This window comes from Gopherus flavomarginatus, chromosome 1 (assembly GCF_025201925.1).
Source record: "Gopherus flavomarginatus isolate rGopFla2 chromosome 1, rGopFla2.mat.asm, whole genome shotgun sequence".
Lineage (NCBI taxonomy): Eukaryota > Metazoa > Chordata > Testudines > Testudinidae > Gopherus > Gopherus flavomarginatus.
In genome coordinates this window covers 313,459,049-313,475,646 of record NC_066617.1, presented here as the reverse complement: position 1 = coordinate 313,475,646, position 16,598 = coordinate 313,459,049, and the positions used below count along the sequence as shown (strand labels likewise).

The 16,598-nt window shown below is 42.2% G+C and overlaps 1 protein-coding gene across 3 annotated transcripts in view; it reads right to left on the bottom strand.

Moving 5' to 3' along the window:
* Positions 1-16,598, bottom strand: part of RB1 (RB transcriptional corepressor 1) — a 192,254-nt gene that overhangs the window by 168,107 nt on the left and 7,549 nt on the right. For all 3 annotated transcript variants that reach the window (XM_050948086.1, XM_050948066.1, XM_050948075.1), the window contains exon 3: positions 13,166-13,281. In XM_050948086.1, the coding sequence (XP_050804043.1) occupies positions 13,166-13,281 (116 nt within the window). The remainder of the gene's footprint in view (positions 1-13,165; positions 13,282-16,598) is intronic.

Genomic DNA, 16,598 nt, shown 5'->3' with positions numbered 1-16,598 from the left:
GTAGTAAATGTGTGGACCAAGCTCCACATTGCCTGAGATGAGTAGAACAGCATGGAAACTACCCAAACAGGCAGCCAAGGCAGCTTGAGCCTTAATGGAACGAGCACTAGTATGGCAGGGAATTTTTCCTCACTAATTGATAAGTTCTTATGCAGTCAAAAAACCACCTGGATAACCTCTGAGCAAATGGTGGTGCCCATTGACTGTCAAATATCATTAATAGCCTAGGTGTGTTCCTGAACAATTTTAGTTTATCTAAATAAAATGACACTGTCTAGCATGCAAAGCTTTGGAAAGAAAGTCAGTTGCTGAACAGACCAGTTTATATAGAATTTTGAGACTACCTTGAGCAGAAACTTTGGGTGAGGTCTAAGGGTAACCTCATCATTCTGAAATACCATAGACAGGGGACCTGACATACAAGCCTGTATCTCTCCTACCCTCCTAGCTGATGTAACATCCACTAGAAAATCTGTTTTCATTGAGAGGTGGTAAAGGGAGCAGGTTACTAAGGGCTCAAAGAAGGGACCCATCACCACTGCTAGTCCTATATTCAGATTAAAGAAGGGAGGCAGTACCCAAACCAGGAGGCAGGGGGAAAATACATGCATGAATCCCTCAGGAATTTTGTTACTGGAGGATGTGAAGACAGCATGGCTTACAGATAGTTCTGCAAAATGAACTCTTATTTTCAGTTGAAGAAGAGTCCAGATTGTTTTCAAGCAAGTTGCCCAGTACTGTTGAAACTGGAGATGTCAGTGGTGAAAGCTGTTGCTGAGATATCTTGATGGAAAAAATCTCAGTTTAGTTCAGTAAGTCAATTTGATTAAAAGGTTTCCTGTTCTGGAGTAGAATGTTCTGAACCTCAGCTGTACAGCGTCTTTCAGTATACTTCATTCAGCCAGCAACCAGGCTATCAGGTGTAAAGATGCTGGGTCATTGTTCTAAGAGACTGTCAGGTGGAATGGGTAAGGTGACGGGGGTCTGTGTTGATCAGATAAATCTAATACCAGAATTGCCTGGCTCATGCTGGGGCTATCATGATACACCCTGCATCAGGACCCTCAGAGGGTAAGGCTAGAAGGAACCACCAGCCCATCTAGTCCAGTGGCTCTCAACAATGGGTACACATACCCATGGAGGTACACAGAGGTCTTCTGGCGGGGACTCAGCTCATCTAGATCCGTGTTTCTTAACTTGTGGGTCACAGCCCTCAGGGGGTCATGGGACAGGTTTAGGGTGATTCTAAGTACAGGGTTGGCATTAGGGGTGGCAAGCAGGGCAACTGCCCAGACCCCCAGACCTCAGGGAGCCCTGCAAAGCTAAGTTACATATTTCAGCCCTGCCATCTGGGGTTCAGGCTTCAGACAAGGCTCACAAGTGAAAAACAATTTCAAGTATCATACTGAAATGTAAATATTAATTATAAAATAAATCGATTTGGAATACAAATATGTGGTAAAAATGAGAAAATTAGCAATTTTTCAGTAATAGTGTGCTGTGACTCTTCGTATTTTTATGTCTGATTTTCTAAGCAAGTAGTTTAAGTGATGTGAAACTTGTGGTATGCAAGACATAGCAGACTCCTGAAAGGGGGACAGTAGTCTGGAAAAGTTGAGAACCACTAATCTAATCTGACCTCCTGTATACCACAGGCTACCAACACTACTCAGCACCTGCACACTAAACCCAACAACCAAAATTACACAATATTACAGCCCACAGGAGACTGAACTATTATCTGCCACAGGCAGAGAACAGGAGGGGCCAAGGAGCACCAGTAAGTAAGTGAGGCCTCCATAACAGCAGGGAAATTAAGTTATATATATCCAGATGATCCTGCAAGCAACCTGCATCAGCTGCAGAGGAAGGCAAAAACCTCTAAAGTCATTGCAAAAATTCCTTCCCAACCCCACATATTGTCATCAGTTAGACACTAAGCATATGAGCAAAAACCAGCCAGCCAAGTCCCTGAGACAGAGAATAAGCTCAGTACAATCTCAGAACACTGGCCCTCCTCATTCCATGTCCTATCTCTAGCTGGGGCCATCCCTGATGCTTGGATTATCACCAGATAAGTCTGCTCAATGGTCTGCGGGGAGATGTTGGATGGGATGGGAACTGAGTTACTGCAGAGAATTCCTTCTTGGGTGCTGGCTGGTGAGTCTTGCCCACATGCTCAGGGTTTAGCTGATCGCCATATTTGGGGTCGGGAAGGAATTTTCCTCCAGGGTGGATTGGCAGGGGCCCTGGAGGTTTTTAGCTTTCCCCTGCAGCGTGGGGCATGGGTCGCTTGCTGGTGGATTCTCTGCAGCTTGAGGTCTTCAAACCAATTTTGAGGATTTCAATAACTCAGTCCTGGGTTAGGGGTTGTTATAAAAGTGGATGGGTAGGGTTCTGTGGCCTGCCTTGTGCAGGAGGTCAGACTAGATGATCATATTGGTCCCTTCTGACCTATGAGTCTAAAAGGAAGGATATTCAAAAACAGAATACAGAGAGGGATGGAAATCCTTTCTAAACCCCGCATGTGGCTCGCTGAAACCCTGAAGTATAAGCATTTAGGAACGGAAGACATCCCAGATACCCTAGATCAGGGGTGTCATAAACAGATAGCTAAGGGTTAATGTTCTTTTACCTGTAAAGGGTTAACACAGGGAACCAAACACCTGACCAGAGGACCAATCAGGAAACAAGACTTTTTCAAATCTGGGTGGAAGGAAGTTTTGGGTGTGAGTTCTTTGTTCTTTGTCTTAGGTCTGACCCTTTCGGCTCTGAGAGTGATTTTTCTATCTCCTGGCTTCCTAATCTTCTGTTTCCAAGTTGTAAGTACAAGGATAGTAAAACAATAGGTTTATATTGTTTTCTTTTGTATTTACATGTGTGTAGTTGCTGGAATGTGTTAAATTGTATTCTTTTTGAATAAGGCTGTTTATTCACTTTTTTTTTCTTAAGCAATTGACCCTGTATATTGTCACCTTATAAAGAGACTATTTTTAATGTATTTTTCTTTCTTTTTAAGACCTGTTGGAGTTTTTCTTTAGTGGGGACTCCAGGGAATTGAGTCTGCAGTTCACCAGGGAATTGGTGGGAGGAAGAAGTCGGGGGGGAAATCTCTTTGTATTAGATTTACTAAGCCTGACTTTGCATACCCTCTGGGTGACGGGGGAAGAGAGATTAGCTCTCTCGGTACTTGTGTTTCCAGGACTTGAAACAGGGAGGGTAGAATCCCTTTGTTTAGATTCACGGAGCTTGCTTCTGTATATCTCTCCAGGAACCCAGGGAGGGAACACCTGGAGGGGAGGAGGGGGAAGGGAAATGGTTTATTCCCCTTTGTCGTGAGACTCAAGGAATCTGAGTCTTGGGGTCCCCCAGGGAAGGTTTTGGGGAGATCACAGTGAGCTAGGCACTATATAATTCTTAGCTGGCGGCAGCAATTACCAGGTCCAAGCTGGTAACTAAGCTTGGAGGTTTTCATGCTAACACCCATATTTTGGACGCTAAGGTCCAGATCTGGGAAGAAATGTTATGACAAGGGGTCAGCAACCTCTGGCATGCGGCCCACCAGGGAAAGCACCCTGGCAGGCCGGGCCAGTTTGTTTACCTGCCGCATCGGCATGTTTGGCCAACCATGACTCCCACTGGCCAAGGTTTGCTGTCCCAGGCCAATGGGGGCTGCACAAAGTGGTGCAGGCCGAGGGATGTGCTGGCTGCAACTTCTCATCACCCCCATAGGCCTGGGATGGTGAACTGCGGCTAGTGGGAGCCACGGTCGGACAGACCTATTTGCACAGCAGGTAAACAAACTGGCCCGGCTGCCAGGGTGCTTACCCTGGTGAGCCGTGTGCCAGAGGTTGCCAATCCCTGCCCTAGATACACCCCCATATACACACTAGTGCAATATTTGTATAAAATAGGCCTTATGAGGTATATGGAAGCTAACATGCTTGTTATTGATATAATTGTTAAATGTGTGTGTTAATGTTATATAGGAAGCTGTGGATTCTCTCTATATGATGTTACTAAAACAAAGTTTAAGATCAGAAAGTCTAGCCTGGGTAAAAAGTGATAAACAGGTCTGTCCTAGCCAAGGACTGTGGGTTTACCTCAATTTACGTATTAGCTATAAACAAAGCTATCAAGCTAAACCAGCAGGGGTTATCCTGAGTCTGATGAGAGACTGAGAGATGTAGAGTTAAAATGGCTCCAGCACTCCCAAGGAGATTTAATCCCCAGGAGGCCTTTCAGACTTGTAAGACAAAGACAGCCCCTTAGGAATATAATGAACACAGAGAGAGAATCCATCCTGATCCTTCACATTAATGAGACAAAGAAACCAAATAATTTAATTTCTGCGATGGCTCCTGGCCAGGAAAAAGCTAGAAAGGAGATGCAGAGTGCCCCCATCCCCACCATGGAAACCATCTTGAATAAAGACTATTGTGCTAAATAACATTTTACATGCTTAGATGCATGTTTTCACTGTTGCTTGTAACCATCTACCCTTTATCTCCTTTACTGGGTATTATTTAATCCATGCTATTTTGTTAATAAACTTATATTAATTTTACCATAAACCAATTCAGTGCTGTGTTTGAAGGGAAGGGTGTATTTACCCCAGTTAAAGTTCATGACAGTTTATTAATAGATCAGCAAACTCAACATCTGTGAATGCACAGTGGTAGGGACTGTGCACTACACAGAAACATCTCTGAGGAGCTGAAGTTCACCAACGGTCACCTGCTAGGCAAGGTCTGGTTCTGGAGAGCCTTGAGGAGTTCACTGCTGAGGAAAAGACTGGTATGGAAGAAAACTGACAGTTTAATCGCCAGCAAAACTTACTCTTGCTGAGTCAGAGAGAACACAGTGGCTCACAGGTCTGGGTATCCCCAGAAGCATGTTTCAAACACAAACCAGAAGCAAGGCCCAAGGCTGCTGAGCCCTGCCCTTTACAATCACAAGCAACCCTATCATACAATCACATTCATATATTTGTCCAGCTCTCTCAAAACTAATTGTTTACCCTCACTGTCATAAGTATCTATGGAAGGGCATACATGAGTCCTAGTGTCCAGCGGATGAGGAAGGTGTTGAAAGGGAGCCTGGACTTGTGTCTCCATTGCAGCAGGTATCAGTTAGCAATGTGCTCTGGTTCAGGATGCACCACACAGATGTCTGACTTCCTGACAGAATGGGAATGATCTAGCTCCCACTTGCCTGTAAATATAGTGCACTACTGTAGTGTTGTCAGCCAGCACTTAACTTGCTGATTCCTGAAGGTGTAGCAAAGCCTTTTCATGCCACGCCAATTGTATTAACGTCTAAAGTGTTTATGCGCAAGCAGGCTTCTTAAGGAGACCACAAACCCTGAATTGCCAGTTGATCCAGATAAGCCCACTCACCCCCACACAGAGGAATCTGTTACCAAGGTTTTTGGAAGTAGAGACATGGATTAGGGAAATTCCTCTCCACATCTGAAGTTGCTCTGTCCACCCAGTTTAACAAAGAGGGCTTCTAGTGGGATTATGACCAACATGTTGTCAGGAAACCCCAGTCTCAAACCCAGGCCCACTGCGTTCCTGAGAAGCAGCCTTGGCCGTCATGCCACACCAACTCAAATTATCAGTGTATTCACAGACTTCAGTGGGTCAGCTTCCAGGATTTCATGATCAGCTTCCTGACTTGCTTGTAACCAACACAAACTCCCTGCTTCCTTTCTGGCCTTGTCTGAGCAACAAGCCATTACCTGCTACTTGGACCCTGTCTTGACACCCCACCTGATCCTGCCTTGCTGCCTCACGCAACCCCACCAGATACCTCAGTGTACCTTCCCCTTAGATTAGCTTTCTTGGCTATCATATCCCGTGTGTAGAATAAATATAAAAAAAAAATCAAAGAATTAAATTTTGCTTGAGTTTGGTTAAAGTAGTGTGTTATAAAGAAAAGACTTGAAAATAATGAGTTAAGGCCAGAAGGAATGCAGTAGAAAGAATTCCTGATTAAAAAAAAAAAAAACGAGAAGTTTCTAAAAAGAAGGCCCCTGACTGATAAAGGTTATTGCAGATGGTTTTAAATAAGACAGATAATCTATTTTAGAATGAGCCAACATGAACCTTGGCACCCCATATACTTCCTTGTTATCTCAAAAGTTAGGGCCTATGTGAACCCAGATGCAAACAAAGAACCGTTGGTCAGCAAAGAAAGGGGAAGAAATAGGGAGGAAAAGCCTTGGTAAATCTTATCTGGATTAAAACTGGAAATAAGAGTAATCTGTCTCAAATTGGTTTTTAGCTGAAGTCAGTAATTGGCAATGACATCACTTGTTTGTTAAAGGATTCAAAAAGTAAACTCTTAAAGGGTTCATTGCTAATACCTTGCCTGGCCAAGTTGGAGCCAATTAATATGGGTCTAAGCACTCCTGGGTGTAGTCTATTTGCATCTATCTTTATCAAATACTTATAAATGTTTTATTACTGTCATTACACAATAAATTGATTATTATTTAGGCTTTTGTGGCATGTTTAGAGCAATTGTATAAATACCATTCAGCCTTTAGTTTTAATAAAGGAATTTATGTTTAAATTAGTGTTGTGGTAATACCTGTATAAATAATAATTCCAACATCTTGCATGAACTCTGACTACTGATCTGGACCACTCTAACTCACTTGATCCCTGGGCATTACATGTCTGCATGTAGCATCTGGTAGGTAGATATACTGATCTCAACCCCTTTTGCATGGATCAAAGGTGAAGTGTGGCGTGCTGTGTGATATAAGTGTATACTGCAAAGCATACAAGTATAAGACAGTTCTTAGATAGGCATGAAGTTGACTGATGAGATCTGTCACAGTCTGACACCATCACTGTGGAAGTTAGGCCCTCACTGATCTGAAGTCTCATCCTGCAGCTCTGAATTCTATGCTCTGAGCTGGATTCAGTTTTCGTTTCTGACATTGAAACCCAGTAACATAAGAAGTTTTAGGATTGATTGTACCAAGTTACTCACCTGTTGTGGCTGTTCTCCTTGAATTAGCCATTCAGCTTCTTGGTGATGAAAACTTTCGGATGAAGAGGTCAAAAGGAAGGCCTCTATACAGATAGCATGATGTTCATACCATGAATTTCAGGTATTTTCTGTGAGCTGGATGTAAGGAAATGTTAAAACAGGCATCTGGCAGGTCAAAAGCTACAAACCAGTCCACAGGATCTAGTAAACAGACTGTAGAAACTGAGACTGCCATTCTGAATTTGAAACAGAGGTTGAAGGTGGTGAGGTGATGAAGACAGGGGGTTGGAGACCCATTCTCTTACTTTGTGAAAAAAGTGGGAGTGGGAACAACAAGGACCCTGGGCCTGTACCCCAGTGGCACTTTCTTCACTACTCCCACCTGAAAAAAGAGTCTACCTCCTGTTTCAACAGTCTCCTGTGAAAAGGGTTCCTGAAGAAGAATATGGGCAGAGGGGAAGGTGATTGGAAGGGACTAAAACTGGATGTATAGTCCCTGTTTACGATCGAGGGCCCACTGGTTCAGGGTAATCATACCCCAAGCTTTTTGAAAATGGGAGACAGTTGCCATGGTAGAACAAAATAAAAAAAAAAAAAGATTCTGTGAGGTGCCAGCCAAGTTCCCAATGTTGGTGTCAAATGTGCTGCCCATTCAAAGCTCCAGACTCAAGTGATGGCAGAGGGTTGTCTCCAGTGAAATATCTGCCTCTTCCTCAGTGGCTCAGAGGATCTTCGATGGCTGACCATAACACTGAGACAAGGAACACCACTTGAAATACAGCTGTTGTGTTGTCTGCTTTCTTTTTTGGAGTTCGGAGACAGCCCCAAGGAATGCAAAGTTGCCCTGGAATTTTTCAGATTATGATCTGCCTCACCAGTGCCACTGCTAAAGAGGTTGTAGCTCTGAAATGTAAGGTTCTTGGTTGTTGCGTAGGCCTTCCAATAGATTCCTGCAGACTGAAGCCATGACAGTCTTCTTCTGGCAATTGCGTGCACTGCCTTGTCAGATGTGTCCAGTGCAGCCTGCAAGGATATTCTAGCAGTCAATTGGACCTCAGCCAGGAGGGCTTCAATTCTTCTTGATGCTCCTTGAATAGCTTATCCACAAAATTAGTTTGTCCCAGCTGAAGAAATCACTGACAGCAGAGCTTCGTAATTTGCAACCCACATTTGGAGGACAGCAGATAAACAGACCTTCCAGCAAAAGAGATCCGTTTGAGGATCCTCTTCGGCGGTGGATTCCAGAGGACCTTGCTGCTTTGTCCTCTACTATACAGCTTGCTCAACCAGAGCAAGCCAGGGGAAAGATGCTGATAAAAATATTCAAACCCCTTTGCAAGGACTTCTTTTGTCCACTCTCAGAGGCAGAGTCAATGCAGATGTGTGTCAAATTACAGGTTCCAGCAGACTGTCATTTATCAGCATGATTAATCTCCCCGGAGTTGCAGATTGAACTATGTCCAATAATGTGTGTTTCTTGTACAGTGTCAAGGGGAATATCTAAGATTCTGCCATGTGTTTTATAAAGTCTTAGAAAACTGCAAATTCATCTGCAGAAGCTGATGTACGTGGGTTCACCACCTCCCACAAAGAAAAGATTATTAAAGCCAGGACAGGGTGCTTCTACTCTGGAGAATGTTGTTCCTCTTGACTCTCCTCTTTTTGCCCCTCCAGCAGCCATGGATGAAAGATATTCTATGCAGACTAACCTTGTTACCTCTTCAGAGAAGGAGACCTAGGACACAGAGGATGCTGGCTTCCTGGAGTAGGGCTGAATGCGCCAGGGAGCCCAATATTGCCAGGGCATATATGGGTAATGCTGTGGAAGGTGCCTTGGGGAATAGCAGATGGAGTATCTCTGTATGGTCCTGATCTTTTTGTAACTCCCTTCACTGACTGGTCCCTGAAATCTCTCCCTGACTCCTACTGAGCTACCCCATGGTGAGATGAAGGACAACTAGGAGATGATTCCCTGCTGAGTTAAGAGGAAGAGAAGAAAAAGAAATGTTCCCTCTCTAGGGAAAGAGACAGTTGTATCAAGAGAACCCTGCCTGCAAACCAAGGACTGTGATACATGACACCTCTTTGGCCAGATGTGGATATTCTAAAGCAGTGGTTTTCAAATTATTTAGGGTGAGTACCCCTTTCCAAATAATATAGTCTTCTGTGTACCCTGATCTGAGATAGGGACATAATATGCCTATGATTACATTACCAAGTCTTACTAAATAAAATACATTGTCTGCCATTACAGGATTTCTCTCACATACCCCCGATGAGGCCTCACATAACCTAGTGATATTCACACCTCAGTTTGAAAACCACTGTTCTAAGAGTAAGGGGGTTTGTATTGGCCTCCCTAAGCCTCTCTCCAGTAAAAGTGACTTTGGTACCTGAACCACAGACAGTGGATGAGTGAGGTCTCTGAATGGAAGTAGCTCTGAACAGATTCGTATCTCACTAGGCCACTTGTTTCAGATGGCAACTTGAAAAGCAGCATTAAAAGTTAATGGCTTCCACTGATATGGAAACAATCAAAACTGTCCCTTGAGAGAAGGATCTTAAAGCAGTTCACTAGATATTCTACGGTTTGGATGTCTTCGCCAGATTTGTATATCAGACCATCCTTAGTTTTCCATTAGTGCAGTAAATGACTGCAATACCTGTCTGATGTTCTAATGTGGTTTGCTGTGATCCATATCATATGATGCACGGTTTAGCCAGGTGACCATGTCTTGATTCTTGACCCTGCTTATTTTCTCACAGCCTTCACACTGCTGTTTGGTGACAGTCTTGAGTTTTTGTGGGTTTTGGCTGCTAACCAGACCCAGACTTAAGGTGGCAGCTCAGGGGGATATGGAGATCTTCATAACTCTGCAAGTGAGTTCATTTATTGTGCAGTCATATTCTCATATTATTGCTGGCTGAATCTCTTTGGAAGAATGTTGGCAAGATATGCACAAAGATAGGAAACCAGACTGTCCATATAGGTTGACTTCAGAACTACTGTGACAATTCTCATAGCAGTGTTCAACTGCATATCAACAATTTTCATATGTATGTTACCTGCCCATACTGACATACAATATTCAGCAGCCGAAGCTCAGGACGGCTGTCTGCAAGGTTAGAAGTGTCTTCTCCACAAGTGGTCTGTGTCAGATATTGGCACTATGTGAGGTTACAGACTAGAATCACTTCAAGGTATCTTGCAGTACCAGGGTGCTGAACAAGGGGACTGACCTTCTGGTTGAGGTTTTGCTGAAGATCTCCATTTGAGGAGGCCTGCATCAACTTCTGCAGCAGGAAAGTTTCAGCATCGCCTCCCTCCCTGTCTGGACACACTTGGAGAAAACACACAACATCCTGTAATAGATTCATAGCTTCTAGGACTGGAAGGGACCTTGAGCGATCATCGAGTCCAGTCCCCTGCCCTCATGGCAGGACCAAATACTGTCTAGACCATCCCAGATAGACATTTATCTAACCTACTCTTAAATATCTCCAGAGACGGAGATTCCACAGCCGCCCTAGGCAATTTGTTCCAGTGTTTAACCACCCTGACACAGTTAAGAACTTTTTCCTAATGTCCAATCTAAACTCCCTTGCTGCAGTTTAAGCCCATTGCTTCTTGTTCTATCCTTAGAGGCTAAAGTGAACAAGTTTTCTTCCTCCTCCTTATGACACTCTTTTAGATACCCGAAAACGGCTATCATGTCCCCTCTCAGTCTTCTCTTTTCCAAACTAAACAAACCCAATTATTTCAGCCTTCCTATATAGGTCACATTCTCAAGACCTTTACTCATTCTTGCTGCTCTTCTCTGGACCCTCTCCATGTCCTTCCCCCATGACATATGTTCATTGGTATAGCAGGGCCACATAAGGAACAGGAATTAAACCCAAATGATTTAGCTTCTGCTATGATCCTAAGTCCCTGCGGGGAGTGGAGAGTAGAAGCTTTCTTTGTTAGCCTAGACAAGATACTTAAAAAAAACACCACATAAACCAGTGGACATAAGGAACCCTAAACAAACTTAATTATATTAATTCTTATAAGTTAAGCTAAATCACACAATGAGCAAGAAAAGCAGACACTGCCAAGGGCTCTGTCCTGCACCCCTGGGCAGTAAGAAAAACTGAAGAGCAGGAGAGACCCCACTCCATTCTTTATGCCCTCCACCTGAGGGCATAAGAGCACAGGCATAGACCCAACAGACACTGCTAGCCAAAAAACAATCTCATTTTGTGCATATCATGAGTGGAATTTGTGTGGACAATTACCCAGAGAAGAATTTAAGTTTAAGTTGTTTTTTTTTGTTGTTTTATTTTTTGTTGTTTGTTTTTCAAGTATTTCTCATGTGGTCCAAAATATTTCAACTAAAGACAATGACACAGGATGGTTACAATATTTATAAGAAAAATGTTAATATATTTCCCCTTGATTTTAGCCATATTATACACTTTGTCTATAAAAGATGACTGCAGATCTCAGGAGAGCAGAACGACGGTAAATACAATGCTCCAGAGTGCAAGAACAATCCACTAGTCTAGTAATACATACGCATGCTCTACCTATGGAAAAGTGATTAGACAAAAATTACTACAAAACTAGTTCATCCACCAAAAGACGACAATCATGCAAACTCTACAATTATCTGGATGATTAAAATAATTTTTTGCTTTTATCTTAATTTCATAAGCCACAGGCCCTAAAGAAGTTAAGCGGGTGTCATGGTACAATTCCCCACTCTGAACCTTAGCGTCCAAAAGATGGGGTACCAGCATGAATTTCTCTAAGCTCAATTACCAGCTTAGAACCTGTAGCGCTGCCACCAACCAAGAATTCCAGTGCCTGGTACGCTCTGGTCCCCCCCAAAACCTTGCCCGGGGACCCCCAAGGCCCAGACCCTCTGGATCTAAACACAGGGAAAGTAAACCCTTTCCCTCACCGTTGCCTCTCCCAGGCTTCCCCTCAATGGGTTACCCTGGAAGATCACTGTGATTCAAACTCCTTGAATCCTGAAACTGAGAGGAAAATGCACCTTCCCCCCCTCCTTCTCTCTTCCCCTCCCAGATTCTCCCTGAGAGAGACAGTAATCCTAACAGAGAGAAATCAGCCTCTCTCTCCCTCTTCCCTCCTTTCTCCCCACCAACTCCCTGGTGAATCCAGACCCAGTTCCCTGGGGTCTCACTAGAATAAAAAAACAATTAGGTTCTTAAACAAGAAAAGCTTTTAATTTCTTAATTAAAAAAAGAAAAAAAAACAGTAAAAATTATCTTTGTAAATTTAAAAAAAATGGAATAGGTACAGGGTTTTTTAGCTATAGGCACTGGGAATACCCTCCCAGCCTAAGTATTCAAGTACAAATTAAAATCCTTTCAGCAAAAATACAAATTTGAACTCCTTCCAGCCAAATACACAATTAAACTCCTTTCAGCCAAATGCACATTTGCAAATAAAGAAAACAAACATAAGCCTAACTCGCTTTATCTACCTAGTACTCACTATTTTGAACTTATAAGAGCCTGTATCAGAGAGATTGGAGAGAAACCTGGTTGCACATCTGGTCACTCTGAGCCCCCAGAGTGAACAACCACCAAATTCTAACAGCACACACAGAAACTTCCCTCCCTCAAGATTTGAAAGTATCCTGTCTCCTGATTGGTCCTCTGGTCAGGTGACAGCCAGGCTTACTGAACTTGTTAACCCTTTATAGTCAAAGAGATATAAAGTACTCCTGTGCTATTAACTTTTCTTATCTGTTTATGACATGGGGTTTCAAATACAATTAAAGATTTGTTGAGGAGTCATAGTACCAATGTTACAGTTCACCTATCCTCTGCTGTAAAGCAGGTAGAAAGGTGCAGAGTTTAAACTGAGGCTAGATCATTAAAAATGAGCAGTGTGTTGGGAAGCTGTTAAAAAGCTTAAATGAGATTTCAGATTTATGCATTTAAAATTTGAATTTCACTTTGTTGGTGAAAAGGGGAGAGCTAGAGGTTCAGTGCAGTTTATGCCTGGATCAAAATGATAAACCTTTGAATGGCTGCCTTTGTTTGGTAAGTCATATATACAAAGGCTTGAGTTGAATAAAAACAAGAATCTTGGTAATCTTACCTGCCCCCAGCTTATTGCAGGCGTTTCAATTCACACAAAACCTACCTCATACCTATACTTTTCAGAAGCTCCGTAAAAGTGAATGTCATCTCATCCAAGTCAACTGCTGCAATAAAGATACAGATCCCCCACATGTCCTTTTTCTTTTCACTGTACCCCACCTAGTGGAAGAGAGAACACAGTTTTAGCTTGCTTTTGAGTTATCACCTGAGTATTATATATAGAACACTACTCTGTTAAACAAATGCCAGCAAACACCCAAAGCTATGATTTCTAATTACTGGACAAGTCAAGAGTTCCAAATATTTACATCTTTTAGATGAAAGTGCAAAGACACTCCAATACTCATTCCTGCAGTGCAAGCTTAATTTTCCCTGTAAATGTCAAAATAGCCTTAGAATGGGAATGATGTTTCTTTCCACTGAAAAACACAGTGATGTGCTTCGGTCATGCATAAGCAATACATTTTCATGAAGGTACATTAATACTGTAAGTGCATCAAACTTTGCAGACAAGACAGATCACACCTTTCAGCTTTTTTAAAAAAAAAAGTCTTAAAGGTTGGCACAAATTCACAAAGGAAGGAAATGTACAATTAGACTTGTGTGAAAAGAGGGTTCACAATGTTGTTATACAGCCAATTCTGCTTAGTAGTTGGATGTTTAAAACCTTAAAATTGTTTTTGGCAATGCTGATACTCAATACAGTTTCTTGGGATCTGCCTACTGTCCATTGGACGTTCCCGAATATTCTTCCCATTGTACTTTTTATTAGGCCTATTGACAAATTCTCATGTCATTCCCTATGCAACATAACTCCCAGTGACAAGCAAACCTGAAGAAGCAGTGCCATCTAAATTCAATGTTTGTTAAGTGTCATTTTGTCAGTGGAGCTAGTCCTTTTGCAACCAGCATGCAACTAAAGGTTCATGTAGTGTTAAAGCCAAAAAATCCCAATATATACCATTCCCGGAACCTCAAATTTAGTGTTAAACTTCCCACAGAAAACTGAGTTTAAAAAAGTTTTCTACACGTTGGCCAGTCTGACCTAAGCTGTTCGATGATAGCATCTGGGAAATCTGAAGGATGAGGGCTTGACATTTCAATTCGTGGCTGTTAGTCAACTCAAAAACTGACTTCAACTAGTAATTGAACATCAACTGCCAACCTAAAGATACTTTAGCACATGATACTCTACACATATATTAAAAATTAATGTAGCACTGAAGCAGTGTTACTGAAGCTACCCTTAAGTTACTACTCAAAATGCATGTTAGTTTGAGTTAGTAATTTACTTTAATTCTTTTTAAAAGAAATTCTACATAAAAATCAACATTTCCATAAGAAATCTTAGTCCTACAAACAAGAATTTTAATCCCAAACAATTGTTATTGCATTGCTTTGTCTACTTTCAAAATACAAATTTAACGAATAAAAAACATGAAAATCATATGGCCTAGATGTCAGGAAAAAGACCTACAAGACATTTACACTGTGACAGCTTAAAAAGAGTCACAACTTTTAAATATAAAAATGGTAAGTTTTAGTTTTCTTTTCCCCTTCCAAAAGAAGTTTAACAAAGTCTATAATACAAATTGAAGATAACTGATTTTTAAAATCAAGTAAGCTGAAACCGAGTCATAGCCAGGTTGTGTTATGTACTTTACAGATACAGAAGAAGAGAGCTGCAAGTAACTGGAGGGGGACAGGTCTTCATTTAAGACACGACATAACAGTTGGGTGAAGCAAGAGGGAAGAACTAAAGGGAAAAGGGATAAAAGTAATAAGCATGTTTTACATACATTAGCCAGTTGTACAATTTGTAAGCACAGACTCTTGATTGGTTAATGGAGATAAATAAGCAGCTCAATAGCAGTAGTCTTCCACTCAACCCCTGACTAGCCATCATTAGCTGGCAGTGTACTGTAGACATCATGGCAAGAGATTCTTAAGAAGAAAGTTGAAGTATAGAAAGAGTTTTTATGGGGGGGAGGGGAAGGAGGCAAGTGGTCCTTGCACAAGGGGCAGCATAAAAGATGTGCAAAGATGACTGTTAATGAAGAGGTTCTTAATTTATTTCATTTAACATATCAAATACTCATTCTCAAGGAGTTATTTCCTCTCATCCCCACTGTTTCCATGATCTGCATTTAAAAAAACAAATCAGCATGCAGTTAGCACTACTAGTACCTTCAAATCAAGATCAGTTATGCATCTAAGCAAAAGTTGAGAGTGAAGTTGACAGACTAAGGTTCCTGTTCTGTAAGAGAACAAACCACCCTAGACTCTCAAAAAAAAAAAAAAAAAAAAAAACAAAAGCCACAACTCAACAACTTTATTGGGATTAGAACAGGAGTACTTGTGACACCTTAGAGACCAACAAATTTATTTGAGCATAAGCTTTTGTGGGCTACAGCCCATTTCATCAGATGCACATAATGGAACATATAGTAAGAAGATATATATACACATACAGAGAACATGAAAAGGTGGAAGTTGCCAGACTGGAGCAGAATGGGGTCCCTGTTTACTAAGTGGGGCTTCAGCATACAAACTCTGTTCAGCATCGGCTTCTCGTTTAGACTTTCTCAGAGCACATTACTGTAAACTCATTTTAAGGAGAGAAACTCAGAAAATTTTAATTGATATCCCTTATTTAGGTTTTATTGCTATTTAGCGAAGATGGCTCCCTATATGGAGAAAATCCTTACTAAATTAGAGTACCAGAAAGAAAGTCACATGGAGTCTAAAACAGGCTGTTTTAGAATATAAATAAATAGCACATCTTTCTCCTTGTTGGTTCTTTGCTACTGCACCTAGTAACTGGACCTATCATGAAGTGGGATCACTGTCACTGTTCTCCCCACACAGTTTTGCAGGCCATTAAGGCACTTAAATAGCAGACAAAAAGCCCTGGATACTCTGCCTCATGAGTAAGGCTAAGATTGTGTCATGGTTATTTTTTAGTAAGAGTCATGGACAGGTCATGGGCAATAAACAAAATATTCATGGAAGCCGTGATCTGTGACTTTTGCTGCTGCAGCTGCATGGTTTCCCCCACCACATGGGAGCTGTGGGGTTGCCCCTCTGCCCACAGCGGCTGGGAGCTGCAGGGTGACATTTCCCAGAGAGAAAATGGGACATCCCAGCCGCTCACCTGACGCGTCCCCCTCTCCCCATGCAGGGCAGGGCTATTGCCTGTTGCTGGAACCTTAAGGGCCCCCTCAGGAGTCTGTCACCTGTCGCTGGAACTTTGCATGGGGGGCCCTGTTGCTGGAATCCTGCCAGAGTCACACTGGCTGTCAGCTCCAGAGTCCTGCAGCCCCTGGGGCTGAAGAAGAGAATGTCAAGGAGGTCTCTGGAAGTCACAGATTCCGTGACTTCCATGACCTCTGTGACATAAACCTAGCCTTACTCATGAGTTTTCAGAATGGTGAATCAGATAAGACAATGAGAAAGTAACTAGCAATCTGAACCTT